This window comes from Rutidosis leptorrhynchoides, chromosome 2 (genome assembly GCF_046630445.1).
Source record: "Rutidosis leptorrhynchoides isolate AG116_Rl617_1_P2 chromosome 2, CSIRO_AGI_Rlap_v1, whole genome shotgun sequence".
Classification (NCBI taxonomy): Eukaryota; Viridiplantae; Streptophyta; class Magnoliopsida; order Asterales; family Asteraceae; genus Rutidosis; species Rutidosis leptorrhynchoides.
In genome coordinates, this window is record NC_092334.1 from 98,529,686 (window position 1) to 98,544,448 (window position 14,763).

The window sequence follows — 14,763 nt, forward strand, 5'->3', positions numbered from 1 at the left end:
GGAAAACAGTTTCTGTGAGGCATTACATCGAACACCTGATGATGATGAATGCAACTATCAAAAAGTAATTTTTGGAACTACAGTTTGTAAGCATCATTGAAGTACAAGTACCCAATAGCAATAAACTACCATTAAATTTTGAACCCACAGCCACCGCCCACCAAAGACTAACAAAGCTTTTGTGGACCAATGCAATATTCTTTTGGGCATTTCGTCGAACATGTGGGGTGCTCAAACTTTCATAAAAATATGAGACAATACTAGGGTGGTTGTTTGGTAAAGTGAAGGGGTAATGATAAGTCTATGATAAATCCACTGCAAGAGATGTCTTTAAATATCTTTGAGAAAATGATAGCAGTAATATAAATAAACGGATCCGAAAATTAACAAATAGCAGTCCAATTGTTGGTACTTAACCTTGAAATATAAAATGAATATGGTTGCTCAGATAACCAATACCAAACACTCTTCGGGTGGATCGCTTATGGCCCCCGTCAGTGACCTTAATACCGTTAAAAAAAAAAAATGAATTTTTTCGTGATTTATTACGACATGAAACATATGATCAATATGACCTTAGTAACTCAAAATTGACCGGAAAATCATCTATAAATTAAGCAGAGTACGTCTTAAATAATTTTAGACATCATTACATGAAGAAACTAGTTATGCTTACACACCATTAAAATCTATAAAACAGTAAAAATATAAAAAAGTTTATGGCGTTTAATTCCTACAGCGCGAATCTGTTACTCGACTTTCGCGTGTTAACATCGTGCAGCGGGAAATGGGACCCACCCGACAGTCATACTCATATTAGCTTATGATACCTTCATTCTCCTTTGAGCAATCAAGAACATTTTATCAAGCACAAATCTTGATACCAATACTTTTTATGTTTCTGTTAAGTTTTCAAAACTGGAACTAGATCTCATACTGTACTCAGCAACAAGCTTTGCGAATGAAGACGATTTATCTTCCAGCAACTTTGTCGGAGTATCATATTCATCAATCAGACCTGCACACAGATCAAAAAGTATACATGTTTAGCCTTTAACTCAACAGAAACAAAAGTATCAACAGTCGCTTAACGGACCTTGCTCTAGAACCAAGACCATGTCACTATCGAGCACGGATGTGATTCGATGAGCGATCATGATCACAGTTGAGTCCTTAAAGTGCTGTGCGAGCGTTTGCTGAATCATTCCATCAGTTGCAGTATCGACTGACGCAGTAGCTTCGTCGAGTACTAATACTTTTGTTTTCTTGAGTAGTACACGCCCCAGACACACGAGCTGCCTTTGTCCCACACTCCAGTTTTCTCCATTTTCGGTAACTATAAACATTTTTACATGAAATATTATAAGGAAAAAAAAAGTCAAAAGTACTTGCTGTAAAGAATATGAACAGTACCTGGTGAATCAAGCTTTCCTTCCTTACTTCGCACTTCATCGCCAAGCTGGCACTTATCGAGAGCCTAAAGTAACAAATCGATATTGTTAAATGATGCAATGTATAATGTTTGAAAGCATTGAAATTATTATTATGTAAATCAACTACCTCCCAAATTTTATCATCTGAGTACTCTTCGAGTGGATCCAAGTTGCTTCGAATGGTTCCTTCAAACATGGTTGGATCTTGAGGAATAATGCTCAATCTTGAACGAAGATCATGAAGACCGATCGTTGATATATTAATACCATCGATCAAAATCTCTCCAGCCGCGGGCTCCACAAGGCGAAAAAGTGTTTGTATCAGAGTTGACTTTCCACTACCCGTTCTTCCAACGATCCCCGTTTTCTTCGCCCCGTTGAAAGTGCACGTAAGCCCTCGCAACACAAGTGGCATATGTGGCGCATATCGAACCTTCAAAAAGTTAACATTACATTCAAGAATCTTATCAGTCATAAACTCATAATATGCTAACTTTGCAAGATGAGAGTGTAATTTAAGTACCTGCAGATGACGAATGTCAACTTCTCCCTGTGAAGGCCACTGTTCATTAGGTCTATTTGATTCTATAACGAGCGGAGGTTCACTCGGTATCGAAGAATATTGAAAAATTCTTTCGACCGAAATAATTTTGTTTTCGAGGTTTGTAAGTGTCCATACAACCCATCCTTGTAACGTATTCAAAGTAAGCCCGTAAGTAACAGCCAAACCCGCAATACCTTAAAATTTGCAGAACCAAAAACCTGTTAGTCACTTGTTCTTTAAAAAAATTAAAAATTAAAAAAAAAAAAAAAAAAAAAAAAAAAAAAACTTACTTGGATCAATGGTACCCTCTGGGATAGAAATCAAGAAAATCAAAAACGCAACAAACGTAAACGAAGACAGCATATCCAAACGTAAGCCTAACCATTCCATAGCTGCAGCTGCATGAAACTTTGGTCTTGCAAAATCATCGTTTAGTTTAAGATTCGTGTTCTGAAACCTGTCCTGTTGATCAAAGCTTCTAATGGTTGTTGATCCTGATATTGTTTCTGCAAAATTCTGTATCACTGGACCTTTACAAACGCCAACTAAACGTGCCATTTCTCGTGCTGAAGGCAGGTAATATTGTTGTAACCAGATGCATAATCCCCCAACAGGTATTAATACAAAGATCATTGGCCAAGAACATTGTGACATAACTGCCATGATGGCTAGCAGTTGAATAATAGCGAATACGAACGATCCAACTTGGTACGGAATTTGCATGTCCACAGCACTTTGATCAGTAGATGCCTATATGTATTCAAACAAATTTAACATCAGTAGCAAAATAAATTATGCTAAATGAGTCTCTGGGTATGTTTGGTAAGGAACTTTTAGGAGCTTCTAGCTATAATGAAAAAACTTTTTATTTAATAAAAAGCTTCGTTTGGTCGTTTGGTTAAAAGATTTTAGAGTTTTAGACTGAGGAAAGAAACTAGAATTTCAAAAGAGCTAGCGTTTGAGAAAAAGTTCATAGCTTTTGTCAGTTTACTCTTTTTTCTAAATAAAAACTTCAACTACTCTGTCAAACACCTAAATACATCTATAAAAGCTTTCAGCTATCAGCTACTTTATTAAGAAGTTTGCTTACTCTGTTTAGTATTCGTCCGCTTGGAGTGGAGTCAAAGAACGACATGGGCGAACGAAAAATCGACAAATGCATTTTGTGAAAAAGAATAGTAGCGGCTTTATACGCAACGGTTGCAAGAAGTAAGCCTCGTGCGAGTATGCATAACGCGCTTCCAACAGACAAAGCTACATAAACGATGATAAGCGTTGACCCTGTAACGGGGGCAGGATCATCTGCTGAAACGGGAGACGCCAAAGCCATCCAATAATTGCTTCCGATTTGAAGTGTTTGAAACACAACTTGTGCCAATACTATAAAGGGTGCAAGTGCCCCTCCATATGCTGTTGTTATGTACTTCCAGTATACTGAGAAACCTACTCTCCCTTTTTCGCGTTCTTCTTCTTGAACGAGTTGTGCTTTTGTACCTGATATATCTTCTGTTTTGTTGTTTTGAGTATTGTTTGGTTTCTTTTGGGAACTATCTGTTTGTTCTTGATCGGTTCTCCCCATGGAATCAATGGCTGATAACGCTTCTTTGTGTGCACCTACAAGTTCCATAAAGTCGCTACCTGAGTTCAAAATGTCGTTGTACTTTCCAGCTTGTGTGATCTTTCCGTCCCTCAAAACCTGATTGTGATATTATCGTATTAAGTGAGAATACATCTAGCAATTGAGACCCATACTCTCAAATTTGGGTCATCTGGGTCAAGCTTTTGGGTCCGTTGGGTCTTGATAAAATAGTCTCGAAATGTAAACCCCAAACCTCAAAACAAAAAAAAAAAAAATTGACCCATGACCCGTTTCGACCCGTTACCCAACCCGACCCATTTGGACCCATTAAGAATCTAACCCGTTTGACCCGTGACCCATTTCAATCCAAAACCGTTTTGACCCGTTACCCAAACCGACCCAACCTTACCTGTTTCCAGGTATTAATAATGTGAGAAATATGCTCAAATTTACTAACGAAATGAGAAACTAATGATGAGCAGAACACAAATAGACTAAATGCAAATGAACATAATATTTTATCTAGATTCAGATAGCTCACCAAAATAAGATCTGCAGCAGGCAAGAACTCTACTTGATGTGTAATGTAAATAACCGTCTTCGAGTCTAAAAATTGCAGCATGCACTCCTGTAATTGAAACACATCATACGCACAATCAGATAATGTGAATAAGTCTATAAATATCAATAAAAAGATAACAAAAGTAAAAAAAGATGCTTACTTTGAGAAGATGACTGCCTGTATGAGCATCAACAGCGCTAAACGGATCATCAAAAAGATAAATATCAGCATCTTGATAAAGAGCCCGCGCAATCTGTATCCTCTGCTTCTGACCACCGCTCAAATTAATCCCTCGTTCGCCAATAACAGTTTGATCACCGAACGAAAGAATTTCAAGATCTTTCTTCAAAGAACACGCTTCTAGAACCTTCTCATACCTTTCTCTATCCATCTCCCTACCAAACAAGATATTATCTTCAATCTTTCCACTTTGTATCCATGGCGATTGAGCTACATACGCCTTTGTTCCTTCAACTTTTACGCTTCCTGATACCTTCGACACCTCACCTAATATACACGAAAGTAAACTCGACTTCCCTGATCCAACGGTCCCACAAACAGCAACTCGCATACCATGATTCACTCTAATATTTATATCTTTCAAAGTCGGATTCGAAGATTCATTTGAATCCCATGAGAAATTCCCATTTATGATCTCGATAGCCGTGTCTGAAACGCCTTTAGGAGCCTTATCTACACCATTTGAATCAATGTCACTGAGCCTAAGATACGTAGCGATTCGATCAAGAGACACTTTAGTTTGAAAGAACACTGATATCGAATCGGGAAGATTATAAATAGGCTCTTGAAGTATCTTGAAAGTTGCGAGTGACGAAAGTATTTTTCCTGATTCGAGAGGCGTACCAACAAACAAACATGTAGCAAAAGTGACAACAGCTACAACAATTGGAGCACCCCAAAATATAAAAGAAGTTAGAGATAAAGTATACATGTATTTCTTCAATGCACCTTCTTCTTCATCCCTAAGTTTTATAATTTTCGACAAAAACTTCATCTCCCAACCTTGAAGTTTAAGAATCCTCATGTTTCTCAAAATTTCAGACGTCGATTTCATCCTTTTGTCTTTCGATTTCATCAACTCATCTTGAAGTTTTTCTTGAATATTTCCTAATGGAAGATTAGCCAACAACACGAAAACTGTAGCTACGAACGAAGCAACTGCAGCTACACCTAAATTTTTATATAAAAGTGCTAATGCTATGCCTACTTGCACTAAAACTAGCCAAAAATCGTGCATATACCAAGCATAATCGCCTATTCTCTCTGCATCAACTGCCATAAAGTTTATAATTTCGCCACTCGAGTTACCTTGTTTTGATTGGCCAGATATCGTTAAACCCTTTTTGTAAATCATTGCAACGGTTGCTGACCTGGCTCTAATTCCAGCTTGTTGGAGCTTGAAATACCAATGACGTTGCGTGAAACAACCAATAATCTTGGAAATGAAAAAAGCAGCCACCAAAACCCAACCTTGGTGATCATAATCTCGGTTTCCATTCAAGTATTTAACGAACGAGTCTAGAAAATAAGGGCCCACAAAACTAGTCAAAGCCGATACTAAACCAAGGAAGCCTGTGATCACTGCTTCTTTCCACACGATATAGAACAACGCTTTCGTGAGACCAAACGTAGTAATTTGATTACCCCCATTGCTATACGACTCTACTTTGTTTAACAAAACAGGAAACACTCGTTTCACACTATCGATACTCGCGAGTTGAGGCACGTCTTCAAGGTCTAATGGCTTTTTGTTGCCTTTTGCAATTATAGGACTCATCCAACCAAAAATCAACAAGCTAAAGAAACTTGCATTTTCATAAGTTGATTGAATCTCACCCTTAATAACACCAGAATTTAAAAGGGGTTCTTCAAGATTGTTACTTTGAGCTTCTTCCTCAGTTTTATGGGATAACCCCACATAACAAAGAAACAAACCAATGAAACTAGACACAGAATCAGACACAAAGAACATTAAAGGTGCATTCTTGGTTCTTTTGTAGTTAACATAGTCCACCAAAAGTGAACAACAAGAAACTGTAAAGAAAAACACCCACCAAACCCTTAACACAAATGGGTATTTTTTGGAATTTGTCGATGAATTCGAACCGAGAGTGTGCAAATAAACCGAAACAGAGAACCAAATAAGTGATGCAAGAACAGCATGTGAAAGGCTTACAATCTTTTCATCAGCCCATCCATTTCTATACCAATAGAAATTGTTCAAGAAACACAAAACAAGATTAAAGAGTGATAGAAAAACAGAACAAAACAGAGTTTGTTTGTAGAACAAACATCCAAAACTCTGTTTCGGAACCAAAGCTGTATCAAGTTTGAGTCTTTTATAACAAACCCATGAGATTAATATGAAAAGCAAAAACAAAAACTGTATTAAAGCAACACACCCATGAAAGAAAATTGGGTTTAACAAGAAATTAGTAGCAGTGTTCGTCATCATCGTAGAATTAAAAGAAAACATACCAAAGCTTGAAACTTTAATAGCTTTTATCGTTATTTGAATCGAATGGGTATTGATTAACGCTGTTGGTTTCCGTTTTCTCGAACTTGACACTCACTATAATGTAAGTGGCGATGGGTTTTTGAGGTTTATGGGGTGTTGTTTTTGATAGTATTTATATATTTATATTTTATATTCATTTTATTTTATTTTATATTATAAATTATAAATTATAATAAAGAAGAATATAAGGGGAAATAGAGCAAGTCAAAGATAAAATTGTTGAAAAATGAACGTGGTGGCCAAGAATTAGGAGACGGAGACTACAATAATTACTATTATTTTTCCGTTTATCGTCATTTAAAATCCGAAAGATAATACGAGTAGTAATCGTCATATCCAAGTACCAACCGTCTTTCATTTAAATTTGGAAGATAGTTTATTTGTTGTTTATGAAGTTTTAAAATGGATTATATAACATTTTACTTGATGTCATGAAGTTATCTCCTTTTTTAAAAAAAAAAATTGAAATTTATATGATGAGGTATCAATACAACATGTAATGATGTCATAAATCTACGAAGTATTTAATATGTAAATTTTTTTATGAAATATGCTAATCAAAATGTACATGCAAGTTTTTTGGGTTTGAAAAGGTAACAAATTAGTTACTACGTATTTATTTATTTATTTATTTATTTATTTATTTATTTATTTATTTATTTATTTATTTATTTATTTATTATTATTATTATTATTATTATTATTATTATTATTATTATTATTATTTATATTTATTTTTTTGTGAAAGGAAGGTAACTAATTAGTGCATTTATGTTCTTTTCATTTGCTTTTTGAAATTGTTTTTCTATTTGACTTTTTCACAAATGATTTCACGATTTTCTTAACTTTTACATAAACTTATTTTTAAATAAATTATAATGAAAAAAACATAATGTATGAAATAATCTTATAATTTAATGTTTTTCATCAAACTAGTATTTTCACTGCGTAATGAAGATGATCTATGGCGTTGGAATCTTGAACTAGAAGGGGTATTCACTATTCGGGGCACGAAAGCAATTCTGGACGGTTTCTTTTCACCATCGACTCATACAATCACTCGTTGGTTTAAACATATCCCGGAAAAAGTTAATATCTTTGTGTGGAGACTCTTACTTGATCATTTGCCTAATACATGGATTCTCTCGTCTCACGGCATTCATATTGATACTATAATCTGCCGGAGTTGTAGTATTGGTGGTGAATCATGGGATCATGTCTTCTTATTCTGTAACGTGGCAAAGACAATTTGGCATGGAATTTCTATTTGGTCCTGTAAGTAACTAGAGGGGGCGTGAATAGTTACTTAGTGCGATTTTTAAAACTTTTTTTCGATTTAGAACTTGAGATTACTATAGTGTAATTTGAATAGTTTGTTCACAAGTATAATAAGTAACAAGATAAGGGATAAGAGAACAAACACGGAGGTTTATAGTAGTTTAGGAAGATGTTAACTAATCTTCCTTAATCCACTCCCCAATTCTAACGAATTGAGAGTTAGTTTCACTATGATGCTTCAAACTCGGTGAAGTGTCCGGATACAACATTAGCTCCTTGATAAACCACAACTTATGAACCCTTACGTCCCGTTGAAGAATTCACAATCACCAAATGCTCTTACCACAAGATCCTAATGCTACCAGTAGGTGAAACCTCACTTATCTTCTAGGTCCCTTTAAGAAGATAATTTACAAGTAAACTCAAAACTAAGTTTACAATCACTCTTGCTTGAATCACTTTAAATTGATTAGAATAAGATTTGAATGATATCAGTAAATATATGGAAATGTAAGTGCAAGAGGTGAGTCTTCAAGTGCTCCAAGGTTTGGCTTTTATAGGCAAGAGAAATTCAAACCCGGATGTATGCGGCTCACCCCACGGTCGACCGTGGTTCGACCGTGCAGCTCTTGTGATGACCCGGAAATTTCTGACCAAATTTAAACTTAATCTTTAACGTTTCCGACACGATAAGCAAAGTCTGTAATGTTGAGTCACGAAAGTTTTGGAACTATATTCATGTAATCAATTATTCTTTGACTGTTCTCGAAGATTCACGAACAATATATATATATATATATATATATATATATATATATATAATTTAATGTGCATATATATATATATATATATATATATATATATATATATATATATATATATATATATATATATATATATATATATGATTTCAAGTTATTTAGTAAACAATAGTAACATTCGATTATTGATTCGATTGATATTTAGATAAGTTAACTAAAACGTTTAAGATGAACCAGTAAAACACTAATTTGCTACAGTATTTTCGAATTTCTACAGTACCCGAAAAGCTACAGTGTTTTCGAAAATCACTATTTGCTACAGTAAAACACTATTTTAAAATGAAAAAATATATATATATATGTATGTATGTATATACTACGAGACGATGATTTATAGAAGCAAATAACCAAAACACTTAATTGATTAAAGCTACACTTTGAAATGTCCCGTTCATATTGATTATAAACGTTCCATATTAATTGATTTCGTCGCGAGGTTTTGACCTCTATATGAGACGTTTTTCAAAGACTGCATTCATTTTTAAAACAACCATAACCTTTATTTTATCTATAAATGTTTAAAAAGCATTACGTAGATTATCAAATAATAATAATCTAAAATATACCGTTTACATACGATCATTACATAATGATTTACAATAAGAATATAGTACATCAAAAATAAGTTTCTTGAATGCAGTTTTTACATAATATCATACAATCATGGACTCCAAATCTTGTCCTTATTTTAGTATGCAACATCGGAAGCTCTTAATAATCACCTGAGAATAAACATGCTTAAAACGTCAACAAAAATGTTGGTGAGTTATAGGTTTAACCTATATATTATCAAATCATAATAATAGACCACAAGATTTCATATTTCAATATACATCCCATACATAGAGATAAAAATCATTCATATGGTGAACACCTGGTAACCGACATTAACAAGATGCATATAAGAATATCCCCTATCATTCCGGGAAATCCTTCGGACATGATAAAAATGAATTCGAAGTACTAAAGCATCCGGTACTTTGGATGGGGTTCGTTGGGCCCAATAGATCTATCTTTAGGATTCGTGTCAATTAGTAGATCGGTTTACTAATTCTTAGGCTACCAAGCAAAAGGGGCATATTCGGCTTCGATCATTCACCCATATAAAATGTAGTTTCATTTACTTGTGTCTATTTCGTAAAACATTTATAAAACTGCATGTATTCTCATCCCAAAATATTAGATTTTAAAAGTGGGACTATAACTCACTTTCACAGATTTTTACTTCGTCGGGAAGTAAGACTTGGCCACTGGTCGATTCTCGAACCTATAACAAATATGTACATATATATCAAAGTATGTTCAAAATATATTTACAACATTTTTAATACGTTTTACTGTTTTAAGTTTATTAAGTCAGCTGTCCTTGTTAGTAACCTACAACTAGTTGTCCATAATTAGATGTACAGAAATAAATTGATATATATTATCTTGAATCAATCCACGACCCAGTGTATACACGTCTCAGGCTAGATCACAACTCAAACTATATATATTTTGGAATCAACCTCAACCCTGTATAACTAACTCCAACATTACTGCATATAGAGTGTCTATGGTTGTTCCAAATAATATATATAGATGGGTCGATATGATATGTCAAAACATTTACATACGTGTCTATGGTATCCCAAGATTACATAATATATTAGAATACATGTATAATACAATATAAGTTAGCTAGGATATGATTAATATAGATTTGTTATCAATTTTCACGTAGCTACAACAAGCAAAAATAACCAATCTTGTTTTACTCATAACTTCTTCGTTTTAAATCCGTTTTGAGTGAATCCAATTGCTATGGTTTCATATTGAACTTAAGTTTATGAATCTATACAGAAAAATTATATGTTTATAGTCAGAATTACAGGTTACAAGTTGTTTTTGTAAAGGTAGTCATTTCAGTCGAAAGAACGACGTCTAGATGACCATTTTGGAAAACATACTTCCACTTTGACTTTAACCATGATTTTTGGATATAGTTTCATGTTCATAAGAAAAATCATTTTCCCAGAAGAAAAACTTTTAAATCAAAATTTATCATAGTTTTTAATTAACTAACCCAAAACAGCCCGCGGTGTTACTACAACGGCGTATATCCGGTTTTACGGTGTTTTTCGTGTTTTCTGGTTTTAAATCATTAAGTTAGCATATCATATAGATATAGAACATGTGTTTAGTTGATTTTAAAAGTCAAGTTAGAAGGATTAACTTTTGTTTGCGAACAAGTTTAGAATTAACTAAACTATGTTCTAGTGATTTCAAGTTTAAACCTTCGAATAAGGTAGTTTTATATATATGAATCGAATGATGTTATGAACATCATTACTACCTCAGGTTTTGTGGATAAACCTACTGAAAATGAGAAAAATAGATCTAGCTTCAAAGGATCCTTGGATGGCTTGAAAGTTCTTGAAGCAGAATCATGACACGAAAACAAGTTCAAGTAAGATTTTCACACGAAATAAGATTATTATAGTTATAGAAATTGAATCAAAGTTTGAATATGAGTATTACCTTGTATTAGAAAGATATCTTACTGTAAATAAGAAAGATTTCTTGAAGTTGGATTATCACTTTACAAGATTGGAAGTAAGCTAGCAAACTTGGAAGTATTCTTGATTTTATGAAACTAGAACTTATAGAATTTATGAAGAACACTTAGAACTTGAAGATAGAACTTGAGAGAGATCACTTAGATGAAGAAAATTGAAGAATGAAAGTGTTTTTAGGTGTTTTTGGTCGTTGGTATATGGATTAGATATAAAGGATGTGTAATTTTGTTTTCATGTAAATAAGTCATGAATGATTACTCATATTTTTGTAATTTTATGAGATATTTCATGCTAGTTGCCAAATGATGGTTCCCACGTATGTTAGGTGACTCACATGGGCTTCTAAGAGCTGATCATTGGAGTGTATATACCAATAGTACATACATCTAAAAGCTGTGTATTGTACGAGTACGAATACGGGTGCATACTAGTAGAATTGTTGATGAAACTGAACGAGGATGTAATTGTAAGCTTTTTTGTTAATTAGAAGTATTTTGATAAGTGTCTTGAAGTCTTTCAAAAGTTTATGAATACATATTAAAACACTACATGTATATACATTTTAACTGAGTCGTTAAGTCATCGTTAGTCGTTACATGTAAATGTTGATTTGAAACCTTTAAGTTAACGATCTTGTTAAATGTTGTTAACCCAATGTTTATTATATCTAATGAGATGTTAAATTATTATATTATCATGATATTATGATATATTAATATATCTTAATATGATATATATACATTTAAATGTCGTTACAACGATAATCGTTACATATATGTCTCATTTCGAAATCCTTTAGTAGTCTTGTTTTTTACATATGTAGTTCATTGTTAATATACATAATGAAATGTTTACTTATAATTTATCATGATTAAACATAGTGTAACAATATCTTAATATGATTCATATGTAATTAGTAAGACGTTGTTATAACGATAATCGTTATATGTATCGTTTCGAGTTTCTTAATTCAATAAACACAATTTTATGTATATAACTCATTGTTACAATACCTAATGAGATACTTACTTATCATAATATCATGTTAACTATATATATAATCATATATATGTCATCATATAGTTTTTACAAGTTTTAACGTTCGTGAATCACCGGTCAACTTGGGTGGTCAATTGTCTATATGAAACCTATTTCAATTAATCACGCCTTAACAAGTTTGATTTCTTAACATGTTGGAAACACTTAATCATATAAATAACAATTTCATTTAATATATATAAACATGGAAAAGTTCGGGTCACTACAGTACCTACCCGTTAAATAAATTTCGTCCCGAAATTTTAAGCAGTTGGAGGTGTTGACGTATCTTCTGGAAATAAGTGCGGGTATTTCTTTTTCATCTGATCTTCTCGTTCCCAGGTGAACTCGGGTCCTCTATGAGCATTCCATCGAACCTTAACAATTGGTATCCAGAACGAAAATCGATCTTCGAATAAACAGGCGAGCCTTGTATTTGATCAAATAAGTCGTCGATTCTCGGTAGTGGGTAGCGGTTCTTGATGGTAAGTTTGTTCAACTCTCAGTAGTCGATACACAACCTGAATGTACCATTTTTCTTCTCGACAAACAAAACAGGAGCTCCCCATGGTGATGTGCTTGGTCGAATGAAACCACGCTCTAAAAGTTCCTGTAACTGACTTTGTAATTTTTTCATTTCACTGGGTGCGAGTCTGTATGGAGCACGAGCTATTGGTGCAGCTCCTGGTACAAGGTCTATTTGAAATTCAACGGATCGATGTGGGGGTAATCCGGGTAATTCTTTCGGAAATACATCGGGAAATTCTTTTACGACGGGAACATCACTGATGTTCTTTTCTTCAGGTTTAACTTCCTCGATGTGTGCTAGAATGACGTAACAACCTTTTCTTATTAGTTTTTGCGCCTTCAAACTACTAATAATATTTAATTTCGCGTTTTTCTTTTCTCCGTACACCATTAAAGGTTTTCCTTTTTCACGCATAATGCGAATCGCATTTTTGTAACAAACAACCTCTGCTCTCACCTTTTTCAACCAGTCCATGCCAATTATTACATCAAAACTCCCTAACTCGACTGGTATTAAATCAATTTTAAACGTTTCATCCCCCAGTTTAATTTCTCTCTCCTGACATATATTATCTGCTGAAATTAATTTACCGTTTGCTAATTCGAGTAAAAATTTACTATCCAAAGGCGTCAATGGACAACTTAATTTAGCACAAAATTCTCTACTCATATAGCTTCTATCCGCACCCGAATCAAATAAAACATAAGCAGATTTATCGTCAATAAGAAACGTACCCGTAACAAGCTCCGGATCTTCCTGTGCTTCTGCCGCATTAATATTGAAAACTCTTCCACGGCCCTGCCCATTAGTATTCCCCTGATTCGGGCAATTTCTAATAAGGTGGCCCATTTTTCCACATTTATAACAAACAGCGTTGGTATTACTTGCTCCGACACTATTCGTTTCGGCATTACTTGTTCTGACATTATTTGTTCATTTAGTTCTGTTAAACTTTGATCCGTAGACCTCACACTTTGTCGCGCTATGACCATTTCTTTTACACCTGTTGCAAAATGTCGTGCAAAACCCCTGATGATTTTCTTCACACCTATGACATGGCTGTTTTTGGTTTTTGTTGCCGTTGTTGTTATTGAGGTTGTTGTTGGGATTGTTATTGTTGTTGAAACGGTTGTTGTAGTTGTTGTTGTTATTGGGATGTTTGTTGTAGTTATTGTTAGGATTGCGGTTATTGTTGCGATTGTTGTTGCGGTTGTTGGGATAGTTATTGCGATTGTGGTTGTAATTGTTGTTGTTGTTGTACTGGTGACTCTTGTCACCGTTTTCCTCCCACTTCCTCTTGAGTTGTTTCGTGTTGGCTTCTTCGGCCGCCTGCTCTTTAATTCTTCCCTCAATCTGATTTATGAGTTTATGAGCCATTCGACTTGCCTTCTGTATAGAAGCGGGCTCGTGTGAACTCACATCTTCTTGAATCCTTACTGGTAACCCTTTTACGAACACGTCGATCTTCTCTTCTTCATCTTCGAATGCTCCCGGACACAATAGGCACAACTCTGTGAATCGTCGTTCATATGTGGTAACGTCGAACCCTTGTGTTCGTAACTCTCTAAGTCCTGCCTTGAGTTTATTGACTTCGTTTCTAGGACGGTACTGCTCGTTCATCAATTGCTTGAATGCCGACCACGGTAGTGCGTAAGCAGCATTTTGTCCTACAGGTTCAAGATAGGTGTTCCACCATGTTAACGCAGTACCTGTGAAGGTATGCGTAGCGTACTTAACTTTGTCCTCTTCAGTACACTTACTTATGGCAAACACCGATTCGACTTTCTCAGTCCACCGTTTCAATCCAATTGGTCCTTCGGTTCCATCAAATTCCAAAGGTTTGCAGGCAGTGAATTCTTTGTAGGAGCATCCTACACGATTT

General features: G+C 34.5%; 1 protein-coding gene across 1 annotated transcript; it reads right to left on the bottom strand.

Moving 5' to 3' along the window:
- Positions 1–536: 536 nt before the first annotated feature.
- LOC139894360 (ABC transporter C family member 3-like) lies at positions 537–6,600 on the bottom strand. The gene is made up of 9 exons (XM_071877597.1): positions 4,279–6,600; positions 4,098–4,184; positions 3,068–3,673; positions 2,268–2,727; positions 1,957–2,171; positions 1,561–1,866; positions 1,414–1,477; positions 1,097–1,336; positions 537–1,018 (listed from the first exon to the last, which is right to left on the bottom strand). The coding sequence occupies exons 1-9, from the start codon at positions 6,592–6,594 to the stop codon at positions 894–896; spliced, it is 4,419 nt and encodes a 1,472-aa protein (XP_071733698.1). The 5' UTR covers positions 6,595–6,600; the 3' UTR covers positions 537–893.
- Positions 6,601–14,763: the final 8,163 nt, after the last annotated feature.

Coding starts and splice junctions, on each gene's coding strand:
- LOC139894360 (XM_071877597.1), bottom strand. CDS start 6,594: ATGATGACGAACACTGCTACTAATTTCTTGTTAAACCCAATTTTCTTT. Junction 2,172..2,267: donor AGAGGGTACCATTGATCCAA/GTAAGTTTTTTT, acceptor GCAAATTTTAAG/GTATTGCGGGTTTGGCTGTT. Junction 1,019..1,096: donor GGTCTTGGTTCTAGAGCAAG/GTCCGTTAAGCG, acceptor ATCTGTGTGCAG/GTCTGATTGATGAATATGAT.